Source organism: Budorcas taxicolor, chromosome 19 (genome assembly GCF_023091745.1).
Source record: "Budorcas taxicolor isolate Tak-1 chromosome 19, Takin1.1, whole genome shotgun sequence".
Taxonomy (NCBI): domain Eukaryota; kingdom Metazoa; phylum Chordata; class Mammalia; order Artiodactyla; family Bovidae; genus Budorcas; species Budorcas taxicolor.
In genome coordinates, this window is record NC_068928.1 from 7015332 (window position 1) to 7039840 (window position 24509).

General features: G+C 40.3%; 1 protein-coding gene across 1 annotated transcript in view; it reads left to right on the top strand.

The window, feature by feature from the left end:
• ANKFN1 (ankyrin repeat and fibronectin type III domain containing 1) overlaps positions 1 to 24509 on the top strand; it is a 193951-nt gene that overhangs the window by 17137 nt on the left and 152305 nt on the right. Inside the window, exons 2-3 of the mRNA XM_052658859.1 lie at positions 8056 to 8257; positions 12067 to 12277. Of these exons, the coding sequence (XP_052514819.1) occupies positions 8072 to 8257; positions 12067 to 12277 (397 nt within the window). The 5' untranslated portion in view covers positions 8056 to 8071. The remainder of the gene's footprint in view (positions 1 to 8055; positions 8258 to 12066; positions 12278 to 24509) is intronic.

Sequence of the window (24509 nt, forward strand, 5' to 3'; positions counted from 1 at the left end):
TCCACCACCTCAGACAGCTATAATATTAAGCCACTGCTGGTGTTTGTTTTCAAACACATGCCTCAGAGGAAAAGGTTGTTTGCACTTGGTGAGCTCTGAGTTAGATCAAATTTTAAAAAGCCTTGTGAGTGAAATCTTTCAGGGAACCACCAGACATGTCAAAAAATGACAGTTCTCTCAAGACAGGTTTTATCTCTATCACCATTCTGCACTATCCACTGGCTACCAGACTACTGTTTAGTCTCCACAAAGCTCACTATTTTTAGCAAATTCAGCTTCTTTTCTTGAATAAACACTTCCTGCATTGCTGCAAAATTTTGGTTAATTTCCTGGGTTTTGAAAAATTAATTCGGACAATTTTTGCTAAGAAGAGGATCTTCAGAAGTCCTGATTTTGGCATTCCCACTGTCATACTTTTCTTTTGTTTTAATATCTCTGTAAAATGTTTAATTAGGTATACCACTTGTAAATGGCAATTTAAAAAATCTCAGTTGGAGAATTTTATCTTTTATTAGGGAAAGTAAACCATTTGAATGTATTGTGCTCACTAATATATTCAGTCTTAACCCTACTTCATTTTGTATTTCATTTATTATATTTTCTAATTTTATTTCTTTTTATTTTTCAAGTATTTTTAGACTTATTTTCATTCCCCCTTCCTCCTAATAGTTTGAAGCTCTACTTACTATTTCTGTTTTACCATAAGTTACCATAAAAATACGGATTAAAATATCTAAATGTATTTTTATCACAATAAAGGCTAAGTAGTATAATATATACATAAAATCAGATTTCAAAACAATGTTTAAAACAAAGAAAACTAAATTATTACAGTGTACTTTGGTGTTTCTACCTTGGGAAAAAGACTTGAAGTAACTTTAATAATTGCTGCTATTTACTGAGTGAGTTGGAGAAGGCAATGGCACCCCACTCCGGTACTCCGGTATTTTGCCTGGAAAATCCCATGGACAGAGGAGCCTGGTAGGCTGCAGTCCATGGGGTTGCCAAGAGTCGGACACGACTGAGTGACTTCACTTTCACTTTTCACTTTCATACATTGGAGAAGGAAATGGCAGCCCACTCCAGCGTTCTTGCCTGGAGAATCCCAGGGACGGAGGAGCCTGGTGGGCTGCCATCTATGGGGTTGCACAGAGTCAGACACGACTGAAGTGACTTCGCATTGAGTGAGTACTATGCACCAAACAGGATGCTAACCTTTGCATTGTGAATTTATTTAATCTTCAGAACTCTGTAATAAATCATTTTATATATAATTAGACTAGCTCAGAGAATTTTGTTAAAGTGCCCAAAGTTACATCAATTACAGATAACAATATCATGGTTCAAGCTTGGCTCTGCCAAATTCCAGAGCCAAAGTTACTCTGCTTCTCAAATGCTTGCCCCTTTCCATGGTGAAAATTTAAGAGCACATTTAGTTGGGAGGGGGGTCGGTGGTGGTGTACATGTTTATGAGAACAGATAACAGAAAGTTGTCCTTCTAAGTATCTCTCATCAGACAAAATTCTATGTATAAAGGAGAAAAAGAAAATATAATGATGAAATGGTGAAATCTAGAAACATGGAAACATGCTAAAGGATGGCCTGGAAGGAAGGGACAGCTGGGATGGTACGAGAAGGAAGTCAAAGAAAGAGAAGAAGCCAGTCTCTTCTGAGTGAAGGGAACAGATGGGAGATGAGCAAAAACAAAAGAGGCCACGTGGGTAGGTGTCATCAGTTAGAGGCCAAGTCACTAGAATCTGATCAATTGACAAGAATTTATTTACCGGACTCCTGGGCACTGTGAGAGATACTAAAGAATGTGCGCTCATTTGGGGAATGATAATGATGTGGACAAGACAGATGGCTTGAGCTGGGGCAATAATGCTGAAGGAAGTGACTAGAGGCAGGTGGAGGCAGAAATAAATAAGACAATCCCCATGTGAGCTAGCTTGCACATCAGAAATCTGAAATTTCTATGAGAATGGTAAGATATAGAGGAAATGCTATAGTTGCTATTGAATTATAGGTAAAAGATTTGTGGACAGAAGGAGAAAGATGCCATATCACCTGCCCTTTCCATTTCTGCTTTTGTGTAAATTAAAAGATTATTGAAGATGAATGAAAATGCACCCCCAGGTACATACATTACTACAGACAATGTTTTGCATCCTCCTTCTAAATGTAAATATGGCCGTATAGCTAAGACTGGATAGGGCCTGATGAAGACTATTAATATCAAATAGGTCTAGTCTCCTCAGTAGGCACTAAGAAGTCTTTGTGTTGAAGAAAATTACAAGCAAGTTTTAATAGGTGCCTAAAGACGTTCAACAATGTAATGAAGAGGGATCTCCACTCATTAAATTGAAAATAAGTCAAGGTTAGTTGGTGCTAGTGGAAATGGAACCCAATTCAGAGGCATGAGCAGAAATAAGCTTTCTGGGTAGACCCTTACTATATAATATAAAATAGATTCTCATATGTGCATTTATTTTCTCTAAAGTATCTACTGAATATATTCTACAACAAAAATGATAGCTGCCAGGAGTCTTCTTATATTCTAAGCTCTTTATATTCATTATTTCGTCAAGTCCTCACAACCATAATACGTAGTTGTTGTTATTGTCCCTATTTTATAAATGAGAAAAATGAGATTCAGACACATTAAAACAGCTGACTCAATATCACATAGTCAGTATGTAGAAGAGGAACAATTCACATCTTCTGTTCAGTTCAGTCACTCAGTCATGTCTGACTCTTTGCAGCCCCATGGACTGCAGCACACCAGGTCTCCCTGTCCTTCACCATATCCAGGAGCTTGCTCAAACTCATGTCCATCAAGTCGGTGATGCCATCCAACCATCTCATCCTCTGTCATCCCCTTCTCCTCCCACCTTCAATCTTTCCCAACATTAGGGTCTTTTCCAAGGAGTCAGTTCTTCACATCAGGTGGCCAAAGTATTGGAGCTTCAGCTTCAGCATCAGTCCTTCCAATGAATATTCAGGACTGATTTCCTTTAGTATTGACTAGTTTGATCTCCTTGCAGCCCAGGGGACTCTCAAGAGTCTTGCCCAACACCACAGTTTAAAAGCATCAATTTTTCAGTGCTCAGCTTTCTTTATAGTCCATCTCTCACATACATACATGACTACTGGAAAAACCATAGCTTTGACTGTATGGACATTTGTCAGCAAAGTAATGTCTCTGCTTTTTAATGTGCTGTCTAGGTCAGTCATAACTTTTCTTCCAAGAAGCAAGCTTCTTTTAATTTCATGGCTACAGATACCATCTGCAGTGATTTTTGGAGCCCAAGAAAATAAAGCCTGTCACTGTTTCCATTGTTTCCCCATCTATTTGTCATGACATGATGGGACAGGATGCCATGATCTTTGTCTTTTGAATGCTGAGTTTTAAGCCAACGTTTTCACTCTCTTCTTTCACTTTCATCAGTTTGTGTTATATTTCGTTTACCCTGAGACAGGCACCTTTTAAGTTCTGGGGAGATAAAAATTAATACTTGGCAGTCTTTGTTCTCGTGAAACATATAGACTAGCTGGGAGAAAGAATGCCAAACAAACAGTTGTGATGGGATAAAATATTTACTATAACAGGCACATACTGAGTGAATGAGTAAAGAAATACACAAATTTGCCTGGAGGTGTCAGAAACTACTAGAGCCTCCGCTTTAAGGATCGGCAATTGTTTTCCCAGGGGATGAAGGCACAGATGGAATTTTAATATATACAAAGCAGTGCATACAATGACACAGAGGCAGGAAGGAGTTTGAACTGTTTAGGAACCTCTAAGGCGGTCAGAAAAGACCGCAACATAAAAAGCAGAAGTACAGTATCAGATGAAGCTGGAGCGGCAAGCGCTTGTTTGTCAGGCTGAAGAATGTAGGTTATACCTGTAGGAACTGGAGAATCGTTGAACTCTATCCTATGAAGAGTTTGATCAATAAAAGAGATTTTCCATGATATTATTTTAGAGTCTATAAGGCTAAAAAAAGTCAAAAACTGGAGATGTCCAGGTCACAGCTATATGGCAGCAATACAAATAGAAGACACTATTAGAAATTTGAGGGCAGGTGGTGGGAAGGCAGCAGCATGTTCCAGAGACCTGGGTGCAATGCACCAGAGGTTACACCGGGATAGAGACACTTGGCACATAACTAACTGCCTTAGCCACTTATTCCATTCTTGCCTTTGTTCACCCAATCCATATATGCTAGGTAACCATAGCCTAGGCAGCATTCGTATTTCAATAGCAACACCTACATAATGGTGGATGGCTTTTGAAATCCGTGGCTGACCTCCTGGAAATCAACATCAGGTATGATGTTGGTGAACATTTCTTCTTAAATTGAAGAAAGTAGGGAAAACCACTAGACCATTCAGGTATGACCTAAATCAATCCTTCATGATTATACAGTGGAAGTGAGAAATAGATTTCAGGGACTAGATCTGATACACAGAGTGCCTGATGAACTATGGATGGAGGTTCATGACATTGTACAGGAGACAAGGATCAAGACAATTCCCAAGAAAAAGAAATGCAAAAACACAAATTGGCTGTCTGAGGAGGCTTTACAAATAGCTGTGAAAAGAAGAGAAGTGAAAAAGCAAAGGAGAAAGGGAAAGATATAAGCATCTGAATGCAGAGTTCCAAAGAATAGCAAGCAGAGAAAAGAAAACCTTCCTCAGCGATCAATGCAAAGAAATAGAGGGAAACAATGAATGGGGAAGACTAGAGATCTCTTCAAGAAAATTAGAGATACCAAGGGAACATTTCATGCAAAGATGGGCTGGATAAAGGACAGAAATGTTATGCACCTAACAGAAGCAGAAGATATTAAGAAGAGGTGGCAGGAATACACAGAAGAACTGTACAAAAAAGATCTTCATGACCCAGATAATCACAATGGTGTGATCACTCATCTAGAGCCAGACATTCTGGAATGCGAAGTCAAGTGGGCCTTAGAAAGCATCACTACAAACAAAGCTAGTGGAGGTGGTGGAATTCCACTTGAGCTATTTCAAATCCTAAAAGATGATGCTGTGAAAGTGCTGCACTCAATATGCCAGCAAATTTGGAAAACTCAGCAGCGGCCACAGGACTAGAAAAGGTCAGTTTTCATTCCAATCCCAAAGAAAGGCAATGCCAAAGAATGTTCAAACTACTGCACAATTGCACTCATCTCACATGCTAGTGAAGTAATGCTCTATAATTCTCCAAGCCAGGCTTCAGCAACACGTGAACTGTGAACTTCCTGATGTTCAAGCTGGTTTTAGAAAAGGCAGAGGAACCAGAGATCAAATTGTCAACATCTGCTGAATCATTGAAAAAGCAAGAGAGTTCCAGAAAAACATCTATTTCTGCTTTATTGACTATGCCAAGGCCTTTGACTGTGTGGATCACAATAAAGTGTGGAAAATTCTGAAAGAGATGGGAATACCAGACCACCTGACCTGCCTCTTGAGAAATCTGTATGCAGGTCAGGAAGCAACAGTTAGAACTGGACATGGAACAACAGACTGGTTACAAACAGGAAAAGGAGTACGTCAAGGCTGTATATTGCCACTCTGCTTATTTAACTTTTATGCAGAGTACATCATGAGAAATGCTGGGCTGGAGGAACCACAAGCTGGAATCAAGATAGGAGAAAGATCAATAACCTCAGATATGCAGATGACACCACCCTTATGGCAGAAAGTGAAGAAGAACGAAAGAGCCTCCTGATGAAAGTGAGAGAGGAGAGTGAAAAAGTTGGCTTAAAGCTCAACATTCAGAAAACGAAGATCATGGCATCTGGTCCCATCACTTCATGGCAAATAGATGGGGAAACAGTGGAAACAGTGGCAGACTATTTTAGGGGGCTCCAAAATCACTGCAGATGGTGACTGCAGCCATGAAATTAAAAGACGCTTACTCCTTGGAGGGAAATTTATGACCAACCTAGATAGCATATTCAAAAGCAGAGACGTTACTTTGCCAACAAAGGTCCATCTAATCAAGGCTATGGTTTTTCCAGAGGTCATGTATGGATGTGAGATTTGGACTGTGAAGAAAGCTGAGTGCCAAAGAATGGATGATTTTGAACCGTGGTGTTGGAGAAGACTCTTGAGTCCCTTGGACTGCAAGTAGATCCAACCAGTCCATTTTAATCCATTCTAAAGGAGATCAGTCCTGGGTGTTCATTGGAAGGACTGATGATGAAGTTGAAACTCCAATATTTTGGCCACCTCATGCAAAGAGTTGACTCATTGGAAAAGACCCTGATGGTGGGACGGATTAGGGGCAGGAGGAGAAGGGGACAACAGTGGATGAAATGGCTTGATGGCATCACCGTCTCGATGGACAGAAGTTTGGGTGAACTCCGGGAGTTGGTGATGGACAGGGAGGCCTGGCGTGCTGCGATTCATGGTGTCACAAAGAGTCGGATATGACTGAGCGACTGAACTGAACTGAACTGATGATGTTGGTGAGGATCTGTTTAGAGATTTGTGGAATAGTAGTCTAATACTACTTGGAGAATGTCAGCAGTAAGTGTCCTGGTGGACACTATCTGGAGTATCTGGGGTGGCCAGGCATGAGCCTATGGGTGTTGTTCAACCACTAAGTTGTGTCTGACTCTTTGTGACCCCATGGACTGCAGCATACCAGGCATCCCTGTCCTTCACTATCTCCTGGAGTTTGCTCAAATTCATGTCAGTGATACCATCCAACCATCTCATCCTCTGTCATCCCCTTCTCCTCCTGCCCTCTTTTCTCAGCATCAGGGTCTTCTCCAGTGAGTCAGCTCTTCACATCAGGTGGCCAAAGTATTGTAGCCTCAACTTCAGCAACAATCCTTCCAATGAATATTCAAGGTTGATTATCTTTAGGAGTGACTGGTTTGATCTCCTTGCAGTCCAAGGGACTCTCAAGTCTTCTCTAGCACCACAATTCAAAAGCATCAATTCTCAGTCTTCTTTATAGCCCAATGCTCACATCCATGCATGACAACTGAAAAGAAAAAAAACATAACTTTGACTAGATGGACGTTTGTCAACAAAATGATGTCTCTGCTTTTTAATATGTTGTCTAGGTTTGTCATAGCTTTTCTTCCAAGGAGCAAGCATCTTTTAATTTTATGGCTGCAGTCACCATCCGCAGTGATTTTGGAGCCCCCCAAAATAAAATCTACCACTGTTTGCATTTGAAAAAAAAAAGAAAATGAAGTCACTCCGTTGTGTCCTAGTCATTGAGACCCCATGGACTGTAGCCTACCAGGCTCCTCCTTCCATGGGACTCTCCAGGCAAGAGTACTGGAGTGAGTTGCCATTTCTTTCTCCAGGGGCTCTGCCTGACCCAGGGATTGAACCCGGGTCTCCTGCTTTCCAGGCGGACGCTTTAACCTCTGAACCACCAGGGAAGCCCTGCTGTTTGATTTGTTCCCCATCAATTTGCTAAGAAGTGATGGTATTGGATGCCATGATCTTAGTTTTTTGAGCCTATGGATACATGAGTACAAATTCCCCAAAAGTCTGGACACTAGAGTACTTCAATGAATCTCAGATAACAGGCACAGTTTAACACCTTGAAAGAAGAAGATCTTCAGGAAAAAACTACACTCTCTTATACACCCAACAGAAGATAGCGTGTAAAGTATAAGTAGCAAAATTCCAATTATATAAAGCCAAGAAGAATGGAACAGACACCCTGGGTTATAGAATTCATATACTACCTCCCAGTGGGACAGAGCTCAAAAGATTTTGAGTAGAGGCTCAAATCATACATATGTTTGTATGTGAATGTATATTTATATAGTAAATGGATGTTGTCATTTCATTCTTGTCGCCAATTAGCTGTATGGCCATAAACAAGCTGTTTCCCTTCCCGGGGCTGCAGCTTTCTCATCTATAAGGTGAAAAAGCTGGATCTGATGATCTCTAAGTTGCCTTCCAGCTATAATATTTTATTAAGATTCCAGATGGTTAATGGAGATGATAAAATTCTTTGTCAACTTATAATCACACTATGTAAATTATTATAACATTTGATTTTTCTCCTCCTAGGAATTGTCGTGTGAAAATGACCCAACAAATGCAAAATTTACATCTTTCTCAGTCAAAAAAACATAGCGCCCCTTCGTCTCCCAATGCTGCCAAACGCCTGTACCGGAACCTCTCAGAGAAACTGAAAGGGAGCCACTCTTCATTTGATGAGGCCTATTTTAGGACAAGAACTGACCGGCTGAGTCTCAGAAAGACTTCGGTGGTAATAAAACTCTTTTTATTCCCATCTTGGTTTGATTTGTGCAGTTGTGTTTGGATTTAAGGAGATTTTAAGATGATCCTCATTAACTTCAGAACCTGATGTTTGCAAGTTTATAAATGTTGAAAGTCAAGTAAGGCAGTAACTGCACATACATATGTTAGCCAAAGTTGGAATGACTGGGAGATTTTCCCTTTCTTTTTCTTAATTTCTTTTCCTTTATTTTCGCGTAGTTTTTCTTTCGCTAATAAACCGAAGAACTCCCAAAAGAGCAGTTTGACAAATAGAGAGTTTGAGATCAAATAGGCCTTCTTGGGAGATCCAGTGTTCATTCAAATACTGAGTAAACAATGAACAATGTTCTATTTACTTACTTATAATGTACACCCCATCTGCTTTCCAAAGGCTTTCAAGACAGGATCCAGGCAAAAAATGCAAAGATATTATATAATGGTAAATAAATCGATAGCAATGATAATAATGGGGGACAGTAAAGGAGTAGGAGAGGGACAAAGAAGGAAGAAAAAAAACTAGAAAAAGAAAATAGTGAGGTTAGAAAGAGAAATAGATATACTAAAAACCTAGGCAAATATAGTACCTGAAATTTATCATTGCATTTATCTCTGAGTCCCCAGTCAGTCAAAGCAGAAAGGGAAGGACAACTGGTAATAGCATTCCATTAGCTAATAATTGAAAGTATACCAAATGATATCTTCCTGGTGCTAAGTCCTCTGGCCTTTATAAGATACAGTGAATTATGTAATGGAAAATAAAGAGTAGCATTGGGGATGTTATAGACATTCTCATATAGGAGGTTCTTGTATTGCCCCTCAGTAAAAGCTGAGAGCATAACATTAACATGATCCGGAAGAATGTCTATGCAGGGGTTTATTTCACCATTTGTTTGAGCTTAAAACAGAAATGAGCCCTAGCCTTCCCAGATAGAAGCGTACTGGAGTTCACCAACAAAAGCATGGAGAAGGAAATGACTTAAGAGTGAGAGCAAATACTGGCATATGAGAAATTAGACATACTAAGAATCACAAACAAATACACAACTGTGTTGTTTGGAGAGGGAAGCATATTAACTTTGCACTTTGGTTTCTAATTGTTCTCATTTCAAACACATCTTCTAGGAGGACTTGGTTAAGCTATGGCCTAAGCATCAGAGGCTCTTCAGCTTAGCAGGTTGTCGACAAAACACTCTTCCAATCAGCAGACTGCCATGTGGGAAAGAGACCTGCATACCAAATAGCTCCATCCCTTCGGTCCCCATTGTCAAAACAAGTATTTGCATAATAACTTTCTGTTTTCCTCAGATTTCATTCGTGTGTTATGCACTCAGTTAAGCTGACCTGCAGCCTTTGATGGAAAAAATAGATTTTTGATGAGACTAAAAATAAAACCTGCCAACCTTAGTATTTGGTTACTAAAGGTTTAATCAGACAACCCATAAGCTAGGTCAGGACCACTGGTATTTCAGCATGTTTAACCACCAGGCAATTCCTGGAGAAGAGATCAGATAAATGTATGAATAGTATATGTGTTGCTCTTCTCCCATGAGCTATAAAAATATGTATTTGAGAGAATTCTAAAGGTTTTCTCCTTTGTTTGCTATTAATATTCTGAAAGAAATTTTCAAAGGAAATATATAGTCTCTAGCTACATTTTTCCATAGGTGATTTGTATCCTATGAATACTGAAATTTTGGCCCTTTCAGGCAGCAAAGCAGTTTGTTACCTAATCCACTGAAACCTTTCCTGAATACTACCTCTTGATTCCCTCACCTGAGGTTTCAGAAATGCAAAGTATTCAGTGACTGTGACTCTAGGTTGAGAAAGCGTAGAGGTTAGTACAAAGGAGTTAGGAAGTGAGTCTGCAGGCTGCTGCTGCTAAGTCGCTTCAGTCGTGTCCGACTCTGTGCAGCCCCATAGACGGCAGCCCACCAGGCTCCACCGTCCCTGGGATTCTCCAGACAAGTACACTGGAGTGGGTTGCCATTTCCTTCTCCAATGCAGGAAAGTGAAAAGTGAAAGTGAAGTCGCTCAGTCGTGTCTGACTCTTCGCGACCCCATGGACTGCAGTCTACCAGGCTCCTCAATTTGTAAATAGCGAAGGGACATGTAGAATTGTAAATTTCAGAAAGATTACTCTTGTATGGAGTAGTGAGAGAGGAGACTCAGACAAGAAACCGGTAGGTCGTTGCCATAATCTGGGAACAGTCTGAGCAACAGTCCAGACATGAGGATGGAAAAGGAGGGGCTAACAGAGAAAGGGCATGTGCTCTCAATCCCAAGCTAGTCATAATGTAAGTTACCTGTGCGATGTTATCTATGCCAGCATTCTCCATACTATATTTTGTAGAACATTATTCCAGGACAGTTAAAACAAATACAATGAAAAATATGTTCTGTGAAAAAAATTATTTGAAACAGGTCATACTTCTCACCTATGAAAGGATCATAATTGCATATTAAAATTAGTAAAGGTCTTGGGACTTCCCTAGTAGCTCAGCGGCAAAGAATCTGCTGGCCAATACCCAAGACACAGGTTCTATCCCTGATCCGGGAAGATGCCACTTGCCACAGAGCAACCAAGTCCATGCACCATAGCTATTGAGTCCACACCCTAGAGCCAGTGAGCCTCAACTACTGAGCCTACAAGGCACAATTACTGAAGCCCGTGTGCCCTAGAGCCCGTGCTCCACAAGTGAAGCCTCTGCAATGAGAAGCCCAGGCATGACAACTAGAGAGGAGCCCCCACAGCAACACAGGTAGAAAAAAACCCATGCAGCAACAAGGACCCAGCACAGCCAAAAATAAAATAAAATTAGTTTTTAAAAGATGTGAAAACATAATAATATACAGAAAATTATGTTCAGTCCAGTTCAGTCACTCAGTCATGTCCAACTCTTTGCCGCCCCATGGACTGTAGCACGCCAGGCCTCCCTGTCCATCACCAACTCCCGAAGTTTAAAACTCATGTCCATGGAGTTGGTGATGCCACCCAACCATCTCATCCTCCATCGTCCCCTTCTTCTGCGTTCAATCTTTCCCAGCACCAGGGTCATTTCCAGTGAGTCAGTTCTTCACATCAGGTGGCCAAAGTATAAAATAAATTTATTTTTAAAAGATGTTAAAAATAATAATAATATACAGAAAATTATGAAATGTAATTTATTTTAAAAAATCAGCAAAGACCTTGAGAGCTCTTGGAGTAAAATAATGCAATAATGTGATTTAATCTAATATTGACCAAATTCATTTGACCACATGTTCCTTTCTTCATAGAACACCTCATAACAGCCTCCTGAACAGTATTCCCCAGAAGACTGCTTTGAGAAAAGCTGATGTCTGCTCTTACCTATAGACTGTATACTGAATGTCTCCATGCATCTAAATGTACAGATTTTTTCAACGCGCATTAGAAAGATGGAGGGAGGGTCCAACCGTGTTTGCTTTAGAGATCTTGGAGTAAAAGGGCTTCTCTGGTGGCTCAGACAGTGAAGAATCTGCCTGCAACGCAGGAAACCCAGGCTCGATTCCTGGGTCAGGAAGATCCCCTGGAGAAGGAAATGGCTACCCACTCCAGTATTCCTCCCTTGGAAATCCCATGGACAGAGGAGCCTGGTAGGCTACAGTCCAGGGGGTAGCAAGAAATTGGACAGGACTTAGTGACTAAACCACCACCACCATCATTCCACTTAGAAGTGGAAATGTAGTCCCTGAAGCAGTCCCTGAAATCTACAACAGCCAGGCCATGAAGACAAGCTGGTCTATGAAACTGTGCTAACCTACTTCATTCTTCTCCAGAACTTCCAGGGCAATGAAGCCATGTTTGAAGCAGTTGAACAGCAAGACATGGATGCTGTGCAGATCCTCCTGTATCAGTATACACCGGAAGAACTAGATCTCAACACACCCAACAGTGAGGGGTTGACACCTCTGGATATCGCCATCATGACCAACAATGTACCCATTGCTAGGATTCTTCTGAAGACAGGGGCCCGAGAAAGTCCACACTGTAAGTAAGCTTGAGAATAAAGCATATACTATTAAGGCCAGACCCCAGTTTTATACCACTGAAGTAGTTGTTACTGGCCATTAGAAAGAATGATTCACTAACCGTAGGCTCTGAAAGCCTTTACATGTTTTCATAAACTGTCATGCAAATAGTGACAGTGCTTATATGTCGAAACATCCAGTTACATTTTAAATAGAATATATGGAGTGGTATTGAACAGGAACCTCAAAGGAACTTCCTCTTAAGAATTGAATGCAAGTTTTAAGATATGTGAAGTACCCCAAACAAGGCTATAGCACAGGAATTATACATAGAAAAAAGAATGAGATAGAAAAAAGAATAAGCATGTGTGTGTTAGTGTCTTTCTATTCAGTCAATACTGGGGTGGCTCCATTCATTTATTCACTTAATCGACAAACACCAAAAAAAGGGCGTGTTCTAAGTACTTGGAATACAGTGGTGAGCAAGATAAAAATCTCTGCACTTATAGAACTTATATTCCAGTGGAGGAGATTTCCAACAAGCCAGAAAATAAATCAAATATAAATTCAAATAGTGATAAACACTATGGAGAAATAAAGTGAATGAATGGGTACAGATTGATAGAGTGGGACTATTTTAATAGAATTGGGCAAGAGGAGTCTCTCTGATGTAGGGACACTTGCTCCTGGTCCTAGGTGATATCAAGGAATGATCCATGAGAAGATCTGGGGGCTAATTCTAGGCAGAGTGAATGGCAGGTAGAAAGGTTCTGAGGCAGGCAGAAATGAGATGGCCATGTTTCTGAAGAACAAGAAGGCCGGAGTGGCTAAAGCAAAATGAACACAGTGGAGAGTGATGTTGAGGGAGACGTCACCAGGACCAGATGGTTCAGGATTAGAGAGGCCCCGGCGAGATGCTTCACTTTGATTGTAAGTGTGATAGAGACATAGTGAAACGGTTTAAGCAGGCGAAAGACACCTTCTGGGGAATTCCTTGGCAGTGCATGGTTAGAAGTCCGCACTTTCACTGCTAGGGCCCAGGTTCAATCCCTGTCAGGGAACTAAGATCCTGCACGCCACATGACATGGCAAAAGAAAAGAAAGACATTCTGCTTCATATTTTAAAAGATCCCTGCCGTGCTCTGCAGAAAAGACAAAGTGATGGGAGCAGTTGTGAAATTGTCAAAACCAGCTAGGAAGCCATTCTAATGGTCCAGGAGACAGATGCCAGTTACTTGGATTAGCACAGCAGTGACATTGATGGTGAGCAGGGGTGGAATTCTGGGTGTATTTTTTAACAGCTTTATTGAAATACAATTTACATGCCATACAATTCACCCACTTATCATGTATAATTCAAAGATTTTTAGTACAAGTACAGGCTTGTGCAACCATCACCACAATCAATTTTAGACCATTTTCATCATCCCAAAAGAAATCCCATACCCTTCAGCTATCACAGCCCCACCTGCCCACCCCTCTCAGCCCTGGACAACTACTTTCTGTTTCTATAGATCTGCCTATTCTGGACATTTCACAGAAATGGAATCATTTAATATGTGATCTTTTGTGAATGGCTTCTTTCTGAATGTATTTTGAAGCAGAGCTGATAGTACTTGCCAAAGGGAGCTGCTCTGGGGCCATCGACCCTGCCCAGGAGTGGATGGGATAAAATCACACAGCCCTTGCCCTGTGCCAGGCACTATTCTGAGCACTTTACATGTATTGACTCCTTTAATCCTCACACAGCATTCTGAGGTAGGCACTCACATTCCCCTAGGTGCAAACTCTCTGACCCAATGACCACAGCGGCTCTGAGCCACCGTTTTTATGTTTCCTAAAAGAAAAAAGTAAACTCATCAAATTGTTAGTTTGACTAATACTGATTCACTCACTTCCAAGTGGTGAGACCCAGAAGGCTGAAAAAGAAGCAACAAATATATAATTAGAGGTCACGTCGATGCTCCTAAATTTCGTAAAACCCCGCCACCCAAAGACTAGGTACAGAGGCAAATCCTTGTATCAGAAAACTCCTTCTTTTAAAAATGCTAAGCTCCCCACATCCATGTCAAAAAGAATGAGGACTTGGGTTCAGTAGCATGGGGCTCTTCAGTAAGAGCTCCTTCGTCAAAGTACCGCTTCTTTTTAGTGGAACTGGAGGATTTGGATGGATGGGCAAAGAAGGATGGAAGAAATGAGAAAGGTTTATTTGCTGCCTTCCAATTTATGTTGCAAGAATGTCTGTCCCAAAGACCCAGTGAGAGAGCAGTGGAGAGAGAATCAAGGGGTCTGAACACAGAGAATGCAGACTGAGCCCCATTCTATAGGAACAAGGAGACCATTCATCCAGATGTTGCCTGCACTGAGCTGGATGAAACATTACTCTTACGTACCTGAGACGCTACAGAAAATGTCTGCATTTTCCACGAAACCAGTAAGACTCCCAATCCCCCCCCAAACCCCTTTGTGCATAATTAAATCTCCATAAAAGAACCCAACTACTAAATATCTAGTTAAACCAAAAGAAAATTCACTGAAAGATCCCTGATTTTTCCTCATTCCCTGTGGGATGATAACCACAATATCATCACCAAGTTGTAAAGGATAGTGAGAGAGAAATCCAGGTTTAGCTTCTGGGAAATATGATACCTAAGTCACCTCAGCCACCCAAAAAGTTAAAGAGACAGGATCGTGTACAGACTCCCACATGTGTAAAAATGGCAAAAGACAGCTGATTGAGGGACTATGAAATCTCCACATACATTATCTCCCGTTTTCACACTGGTGCTTCAGGATAATGGTATTAACTCCATTTTGAAGAAGAGGAATTTGTGATTCTGAGAGGTTATGTGACTGACCAAAGGTCACACATCGAGCAAATGAATAAGGGTGTCAAGGACTGAAGTCCAAGTGTGTGGGATAGCATACCTGGGGTCCTGCTGTGCAAATTTGCTGTCTTTCCAAGTAACCAGTATGGAAGGCTGTGGCCACTAGGCCCCTTTCCCTTCCCCTTTTTTGCTGTTTGCTAAAACTCCACTGTGTGTTTCTTTGTTCTGTTCTGTGCACTGAGGTGCCGTTTCTGTTGGGAAAAAAGCAGGAGAGAAGAACACAATCTGTTTCCAGGGATTTTTAATTCACTTTATATATCAAGTAGAAAAGAAATCAAATTGCTTCGGTGCGTGAGTATGAGTCAGCCCATGAGAAAAAGTCTGGCAGCCAGAGCCAGGTAAGCAAGCACCTGTTGCAAACTGTTCCACAAAAGCAGTAGAGGCAGGATAGAAGAGCAAAAATGATAATAATAACAATGAGCTCTTTAAGTTCTTAGAGTATTTTACACATTGCAAAAATGCTTTTGCTTTCATCTGATCCTGACCACTGGTTTGTGAGATGAGAGTTGCCCGAAATAACAAAAGACAAATAATTCATCCAGTGCTCCAAAGCTAATAAGTGGTGGACCCACAATTTGAACCCAGATCTTCTATATTAAATGCTTTGGTGTTTAGTATTAAATGTATTTAGTATTTGGTATGAAATGTGTTAGGTATTTGTAGAAAAGCATTAGCCCACTTCCTGACACAATGTGGATATTCAGGTCCTTTCTTCCCTGACTCTCTTCCATCTGCTCATCTTCTATTGCCTGTCAAATATTCAGGATTTCTAATAGGGCAAAATTTCTGTCTTCCCTTCCCCTGTGTGTTCCCTTCTGAAAACAGCCCAATACTCTTTTCACTATGCCAACCAAAGATTTCGACATAATTCAGAAGAAAGTCCTCTGTATTTGTCTCCATTTCAAAACAGGAATCACAAAAACACAGATACGTTTGGGGACTTCACCTCCTAAGCCATTGGTCAGGCATGTTGTCCAGGTTTTAACCCCTCAATTCATAGAGCTATATGGAGCTGTTCTTAATAAACATGGCTTGAAATTCAGCCATGTACATTTCCTTATTCGTAAGGGAAGTGCCAGAAGCGGCCACCCAAATTTGCACACTGCCCCAAGGTTAAATATATACAGAACTTCAGCCTGCTCATTAGATGAATCAACTGTCTTTATTTGGCAACTTTTTTCTGTTCCTCCCACCTTTAGGTGAGCAGCACAAAGTAATATTCATTCCTTCAGGAAGAAAACATCAGCCATTATTGAAGGAGAATCCCACATAGGTATGCTGAGCTTAGGAGACAGGCCCAGAATCTCAAAGGACCAGACCTAGGAAAACTAATGCACAGAAGTACTTCAGAACGCCTGGGGACTATCCTTTTGATTTTTTCACCCGCTCAGTATCCCCCTTGCTATAACACATACTCAGTTGAACAACTGCTATCTGAGAAACACTTGCTCCGAATCTGAAAGTCCCCTGTCATAAACCCCTCCCTTCTTCCAACTCATCCTGCCCTCCCCTTTGACTCACACTTCCACAGTCTCCAGAGGAGCTTACTGAATCGTCAGTGCTTTTCTGAGGTCGCTACCTATTTGGCATCATTTAGGCTCTCCCCATGGACAGAGGAGCCTGCCAGGCAGAGTCGGACCCGACTGAGCGGCTAAGCACAGCGCAGCATAGGCTCTGTAAACAGTGATCATAAAGAAACTAGTTCTTTTGGGACACCTACCGTGTGCAAATCTGGTCACTCACGTGAATGTTATCTCATCTTTTGATCCCAACGCCTGGCACATAGTAGGAGCTGAGAAATTTTCAGGTGAAATTTTCAGACCTGTCTTATGCTGTTGGGAATCACAGGTACTGAATTTTAGCACACGTACATGTGTTCTCACACACACAGTGTATGAAGAAAACTTTGTCTTCCAGTAATTTACACTGTGGGGAACCTTCAGTTGCTGCCGTTGCTGTGTCTTCCAGGCACTGTTTTGAGACTTGGTTGCAGACATAGCCTGACTTTTTGTTTTAACACTGATTCATAACATGGCAGACTGTTCATCTTTCTGCCCTTTCCTATAGCTGCATTCTCCCTTCGGCCCAGACCCTCTCCTCCCTCTCTGCATTCCATTGTGAACTCCTCTCTCTTGCCTTCCCGTGGATACTGCCTGTGGCACTAGGAAGTGTCTCCCAGAATTAGTTACTTCATAAAATACGATCGCAGAGTAGCTGTCATCTGAGTGTGGTGCAGACACCAATGTCAAAATTTGGCAGCCTTGTCAGGATGCACCGCTCATTTCTGCAGTAGTCAAGGGTCCATGCTGGTGCTGGGACTGGTTCAGGGCACGTCTAAGAGGTGTGACTATAAACTAATGAGGCTGGCTTTAGGTAAACAAACACACCAGAAAGTCTACAATCCACACGAATGTTATCCTGTAACAGGGTCCTCATGGGAGACCCCACACTTGCTTCAACAGTGCTGCCATTGCTCTAAACACTTTTAGATTTGTCCTCAGAGCCAGTTTATGAGAAAATCTGACTCGTTGCTTAGAGTCACACCTGATTTTTGTTCCAAAACAGCATTGCTCAGCGTCATCACCCTCCCTGTTTACCAGACGTGGCTTCCAATGATTTAGAGAGGTTTCCTGAAATCAAATCCACCCTCAAAAGACAATGATTTTCAACCATTAAAACTATGTAGAGGACAAGGCTTAAGCAGGTCTCTAGAATGTGTCCCCAGATATTTTTGTCTGCTTCATTAAAATAGGTGTGCAAACCATCACCCTGACTTATGAACTTGCTCCTCCTCAAACCTTATCCCATACTGCTCAGCCCTCACCTGACCAGACCTTCACTCCATATACGCACACCTCCACTCCATTCCTTAAGCAGACCTCACTATCTTATTAGAGGGCCTTTATATGGCTATTCTCCATGCTTGAAAAGATTGAGTGCTTTTAATCTTGATCATTACATTGCCAACTCCTTCTTAACATTTCAGTTCAAATTTCACATCTTCAAGAGAGGCTTTCTTTGGCCACCAAGTCCAAGGTCTAAAGTCTCTTTTTTTTTTCCTTGAGTTTATGGGGATCTTTAGTCTCTTTTAGCAATTTAAAGATGTTGAAAGCAGTGATAGAAAGTACATAGAAAAAGGATGTAAAGCAAGAATTGTTCTCCATATCCACTGTTTTGGGCATGAGAGGCCATTTTTTTAAAACAAGATTTTACCTATTTCATTTTTATGTAGATAAGTATATTAGGCTAGACTTTGCTGTAGGAATAAAAATACCCTCCCCCAATTTCAGTGAACTTACCACAGAGGTTTATGTATGGCTCACACAAGCTTGCTTGGGTTCAGGCCACCCTCCCTGGGCAGTTGACCTCCATGCTTGAGAGAGGAACTGGGTTGCAGAGCGCTGTACATAGGTCTTAAGAGTTTATTCTGCAAGTAAAGCCACTTCTGATCACATTAGTTTATTTTCGTTTTCTGCATAGCACTGAAATCACTATACAATATTTTCTCAGTGTTTTGATTTCCTTATTTTCTCTCCCCTCTGCATTAGAATGTAAACTCCAAAGAGCAAAACTGGTCCCATTTGTCACTCTATCCCCATCAAAGAGTAAGCACTTGATAAATATGTGTTTAGTTGAACTGAATAAATCCCAAGACTACTTCTACTTCTTTTGAAGGGTGTGAATACATGATTAATTTCGAAGGGAATAATTTTAGTAAATATCAAGTGAATTTACCTCTTTTATTTCCAAATAACTCTTTAGACATCAGGTGTCCATAGCCTAAGTTCCAGTCACTTGCCCTTCAAGAGCTGATCACTGTTTTTTCGTTCTTTTGTTTTTAATTTTTAAATATTCCTGCAACGCTGAATGTATTCTCCTTTCCCAAAATTAAAACATACATAAAGTATAAACATACCTTTGTTGGCCAACCCAACACCACATGCGCACATGCACACACTCACTGTCTAGGCTTCTGTCCCTCAATTCAACCAACATAACCACTGCTCTGCTCTAGAGACATGATTGCGCCAGAGGATCCATTTCCAAACTTATTCAATTGACTGCTGGTGAGAGGCCTGTGTTCTTTCTGTATGGGCCTCTCCATTGCACTGCTCCCTAACATGGCAATTGGCTTCCCCTAGAGGACATTATTTAAGTAAGAGAGAGAGACCAACCTAGCTGGAAGCACCAGTTTCTTTTGTAACCTAATACCAGAGGTGATACGTTATCACTTCTGCTGAATCTTATTGATCTTGATGCCCAGCACAGATGAGCTCTGGAACAAGGTGTGAATACTAGGACAGCGAGATCACTAGGGGGTCTCAGCTCTGGAACAAGGTGTGAATACTAGGACAGCGAGATCACTAGGGGGTCTCTTGGAGGCTGGCTCCTCTACTACCTATCTAAGATTGTCGAGAATTAAATGCAATAGGTTTAAAACATTTCCCTGGCACATTTTAAATGGTCAAATAAATTGTTAGCCAATATAGCTCTCAGAAACAAAATAAAACAACCCAGGATTTTCTGGCAGTGAATTTAAATATTTTACCCATCTGTTGTATGGTCTGTGCTGTGAAAACACTGTCCAATATGAGCACTTTTTAAAGTTTGTAGGATTTTGTGTTCTAAAACGGCACTGTCAAACATAGACATACGACTGTCGAGTACTTGAAATGTGTCCAGTCCAAATTAAAATGTGTTTTAAATGTAAAATTTACAATGAATTTTTAGGGCTTAAATACCATATATATATAATTAATCATTTCATACTGATTCCGTGTTGAAATGATAATGTTTGGATCTGTTAAGCTAAATATATCATGAAAATTAATTTCACCTATTTCTTTTTGCTTTTTTAATGTCACTACTAGGAATTTTTAAATGCTGTGACACACTATATTTCTATTGGACAGCACTAAAAAAATCAGCAGAAGTTACAGCTATCTTATTTCATCTTTAACCCCTCTATAACATTATTGAAAAATCTGCTTTGGATTTTCTAAATAAGTTCTTCAATTATTTTGTGTGTTTGTTTCAGAGAAAATGTCCATTTGCCCCTTGGAGTTTGGGAGACGTGGGCAGAAAGTCTCTCTATGTCAATAGCTCTAGCTTCTTAGAGCAACAATTACAACTTACACTGTATAACGTGGACTTTGTGAATCCACGTTCTGCTGAAAGTAGCAGAGAAAAACATTCCAGAGCCCCATGTCCAAGCTGTAATGAGTTCTAAGAGAAGAAAGCTCACAGTAATTGAAATGAAACGTTTAATCTCCAAATCACTAAAACTCTTTGGGATTCACACTCTCAAAGTCCTTGGGAAAACCTGAAAACAAGACAACGGGTTGAGACCCAAGTGAATTTTGAGCCCTGAATCTTATTAAGACAGGTAAATTGCAACTTATGTTTTGAGTTTTTTAATTAAAAAACATTTAATTATTTAAATATATCTATATTACTTCTTTTGACATTCCTAGCTAGAAACAAATCAGTTGTGAGGTTGTTAGAAGGTCGTCATTTATGATCAGCAAAGATAAATTTTATTAACTGCTCTTCTTGGTTTCCCAAAGGAGACTGGCTTACAATGCAAGGTTTATACATAAGTGACCTTGTTTTCTCCTTTGAAATTAAAGATAGGGTTGAAATTGACACCACTGAGTATATGGTATATGTTTGAATGGAAGCTAAAACAGAACATTTGTATCTGGGGCAAGAGATTTTTATTTTTTGATGGAAGAACACAAAGGTATTTTATAAAAACAAGTATTTGATTTATATTTGTGTGCCTCTTAAGTATAACACAGACCAGTGGGTTTAATAAAAATTATATAAACCTGTACTAATTGAGAGTCTTCTGTGTACAATGACTGGTGAGCAATGAGTTCCCCTCATGAAGAAAATCATACAGAACCAAGGGTACTATAGGAAGAGGCACCAAAGGCTAGTGGTAAACATCCTTCTACCACTGAGTTTAAATGATTATCTTACTGCCCCGTATTTCTCATCAGTGAAAACAAGGGAAATGCCAATGACAATAGAAAAGGTATCACTACATTGCAAAATAGCATATCATTAGTAATGGGCAAATGTATTTTTTTAAGTAAGCCCAATGAATCGTTCCCTGAAAGTGTCAATAAAAAATTAAAATTAGTTTACATTTTACTCTCTTATATTTTTCAAACTTTAAGCAATTTAGGCCCAACTTCACTAATTGCAAGGTAAAAGAAAAAATTAAGACATGTAAGGCTACTAAGTAGTTGCCAATCAGTAGGTGAGATTCTGATGGTGAAGAAAATCCACTCGGGCTGATTATTACGTATCTCAGGATTTAAACAGTAACTGTAATTGTATTCTTTGAACACCAAGTTCCTGCCCCTCCCCCCATTCCCACCCCAGTAGTTAATTAGCTGGGCAGGTCTTAGAACAAATACCCACTCAGAAACACTGGGTGGTAGAAATGCTGTTGATAATTAAACACCACAATAGCATGGAGCCTATTTCAGGAGCCGCCGAGTGGTCTTGCCCCAGCCGAACCGCTCACCACACACTCACAGACCCTCTTTTGTGCTGGCTATGGCTGCACAGAGGGATAGTTGCTTGACTGGAGAAGGGCTCAACTGCAGTAAGAGTGAAAAGACCGAACCTCGCAAACAGGTACAGGAGTTCCGGACCCAAGGGGAAAATATCCAGAGACTAGAAGGAAAAGGAGAATGGATCCAAGAAGGGAAGTGACAGGCAGCAAAATTGATCACAGAATAGACATTAACCTTTCTAGTTTCTCTGTCCAAACAAACCACCAGAATAAGCTCACCAAGCTTGGGCCAAATAGATAGCACTTAGAAAAGAGCAATGCATAAAGAATAGGTTGATTTGCATTCCATTTGGGTTTAGAGGAAGTTCACTGAGTCTAAGGTTTTTAAGTTGGAACATCATCCCACCTCCCTGGATATCAGTTTATCTTTAAAAATGAGGGGGTTGAAAACGTTCTCATTCTGGGTGGAAAAAATAGGAATAAGAGTCCCCAGACAATCTCCAAGGTGTCAAAAAGCTTAACAGAGGCATCATTACTCAAGATAAAACTACACAGTCTAATATGATTATTGTATTTACCTGCTTTTCCTTAAAACATTAGTTTGTTAGGTTTGATTATCTAATGCTGAACAGATGCTTCTATTGGCACTTATATAGGTCATTATTAATAGGGAGAAAAATGATTGCTTTAAGTCAGCTGATTTGGCAGTCAATAAAGAAAATCTTTCAAGAGAGAGTGTTTTATTAAACTATTAAAAAATCCATAGGATAAAAATAATAAAAGGTTTGCTTGGTGAAATGGTTTGAAACCACTGGCTCAGTTTGTGCCTCTCCAACTCGTGCATGAAATTACCTCTAACGGAAGCAAGTCGGTATATTCCCAGGGGCACCTGGGAACTTAGCCTGGAAAAAAAAAGAGAGAAAGAGATCTATAATCTATCTTTTCTAATCTTCATTTTTTAAGGAATATGTTCCACTCTTCTCCATAATAGAAGAGCTTGTTTTGACTTCTAAATAATTTTCTTTCATCAAAAATCTGCCTAGAAAATTCAATGTTCCTGAAAGAGAGGCATATTTATTCTGAGACTTCAGAGATACCCACTGAACTCCATCAATACCACCACTATACTATGTTGTTTAAGTTAGATGTCTCAGTTTGAGATGCACAGGTATCTAAACCATCTTGGAAAACTTACTTGGCCATAAAATTCTATGTATCTTTCTTGCTATTCTATGAAGAGGTGAATGCTTTATTTTAAAGATTCAGAGTCCTTTTACCCCTACAACTCAAATAGCATCAAGTCTACAGTCTAGGAATAAAGGCAAAGTCTAGAAACAAAATGCGTTGTGCTAGGAAAAGCAGGAAAAATTTCAGGGGGAGCCAAGCATAGCTCAAGAGAAGCTGTCCATCTGAAATGCCACCTGGAATTCACACCAGTAATAACTGTTGTGGATATAAAAATTAATAGGGGGGATTTCATAGTATTAGAAAAATTTATTTTTATAAATCATGTGTCTATCGCCCAAGTGTTGACGCATGCATGCAATTCAAACATCAAGCTCACAATAAAAAGCTCACTGAATGACTTAGCAAGGACAATTCCCCCATTTTGTCCATAATTTGGAGTGGAAGAAGGTGGGGGGAGTGGGTAAAGGGTGCAGGTACTGGGTCAATTAATCAACCTGAAAACTGTGACACAAACTCTGACGCCTAAGCTATGTCTAAAAATACACAAATGTATACGAATTTGTTTTAAACTGTCAATGCCTATATTTAGGACCTTCCCAGCAAGGCTATAATGAGACTGTGTTTGAGGGCTTCAGTCATAGCAGACTCTACCATTAATCTGAAGTTAGTTAAATTAACAGCATTTAGTCCTGACTTGTCAATCTCGCTGCTTCAGGAAATTGCACCTTGAGGCTACTAATATTGCCAATTTTTCCACAGGAGTATGCGCCTGCGTGTGCGTATGTGTATTTTTTTTTTTTTTTTCCTCCAGAACCTCTGTGTTCATACACCATCATTGCTTCCCTACACCCACAGCACTTACATTATCATTTATTCTGGCCTGCTTTAGCCTTCCCAAGGGGTTCTGCATAGTGTAGCTTCTCAGTGAAAGAGTTTTTTAGCTCTATATTTGTTTGTTTATTTTTTTGTCATGGCTCATGACTGAGGCTTTAAAAAAAAGTGTGACAGTATTCAGAGTACGTGATTGACTGCTACAGCAACGTGCATTAACCATGACCGATCTGCAGCAAAACACAGTCCTGAGTGTTCTAAACAGCAACTTTAAAAAGGAAGAAAAAACGAAAAAGACTCAACTAATTTCTCATTGACTTCATCTGTAAATAAATTTAGATTGATGCTAAGCAGGGGCAATAATAAATCAGTATTCATTTCCTGTAATTAATGCAAACATGCCTATGAACACACGACGAGATGAATATATAACCACGTAATTTCCATTTCAAAATACACCTAAAATTTTTCACTTTGCGTTATCTTCATAATATTTTCCCTCTTAATTAGAAGAATAAAATGGTTAGATATCTTTCCCACCCACCAGGGGGAAATATTGTTTTGGTCACAGAGAGTGTCAAATACATTTTGGTGACCGATCTGCAGAACCTGGTTCTGCTCTGTTTCATTATCTGTGTGATCCTCTACCCTATGCATGCTAAGGCTCTCTTCTCTTCTCTAAACTAACCAGGAAGAGCTCCACTGAAGTGGCCAAGTGACCACCTAGGCAGGCCCTCACATGCATGAGTGCCCTGAGTGAACAGCAAGAAGCAGACTCCCAATCTGACATAAGAATCTGAAATGTTCTGTCACTG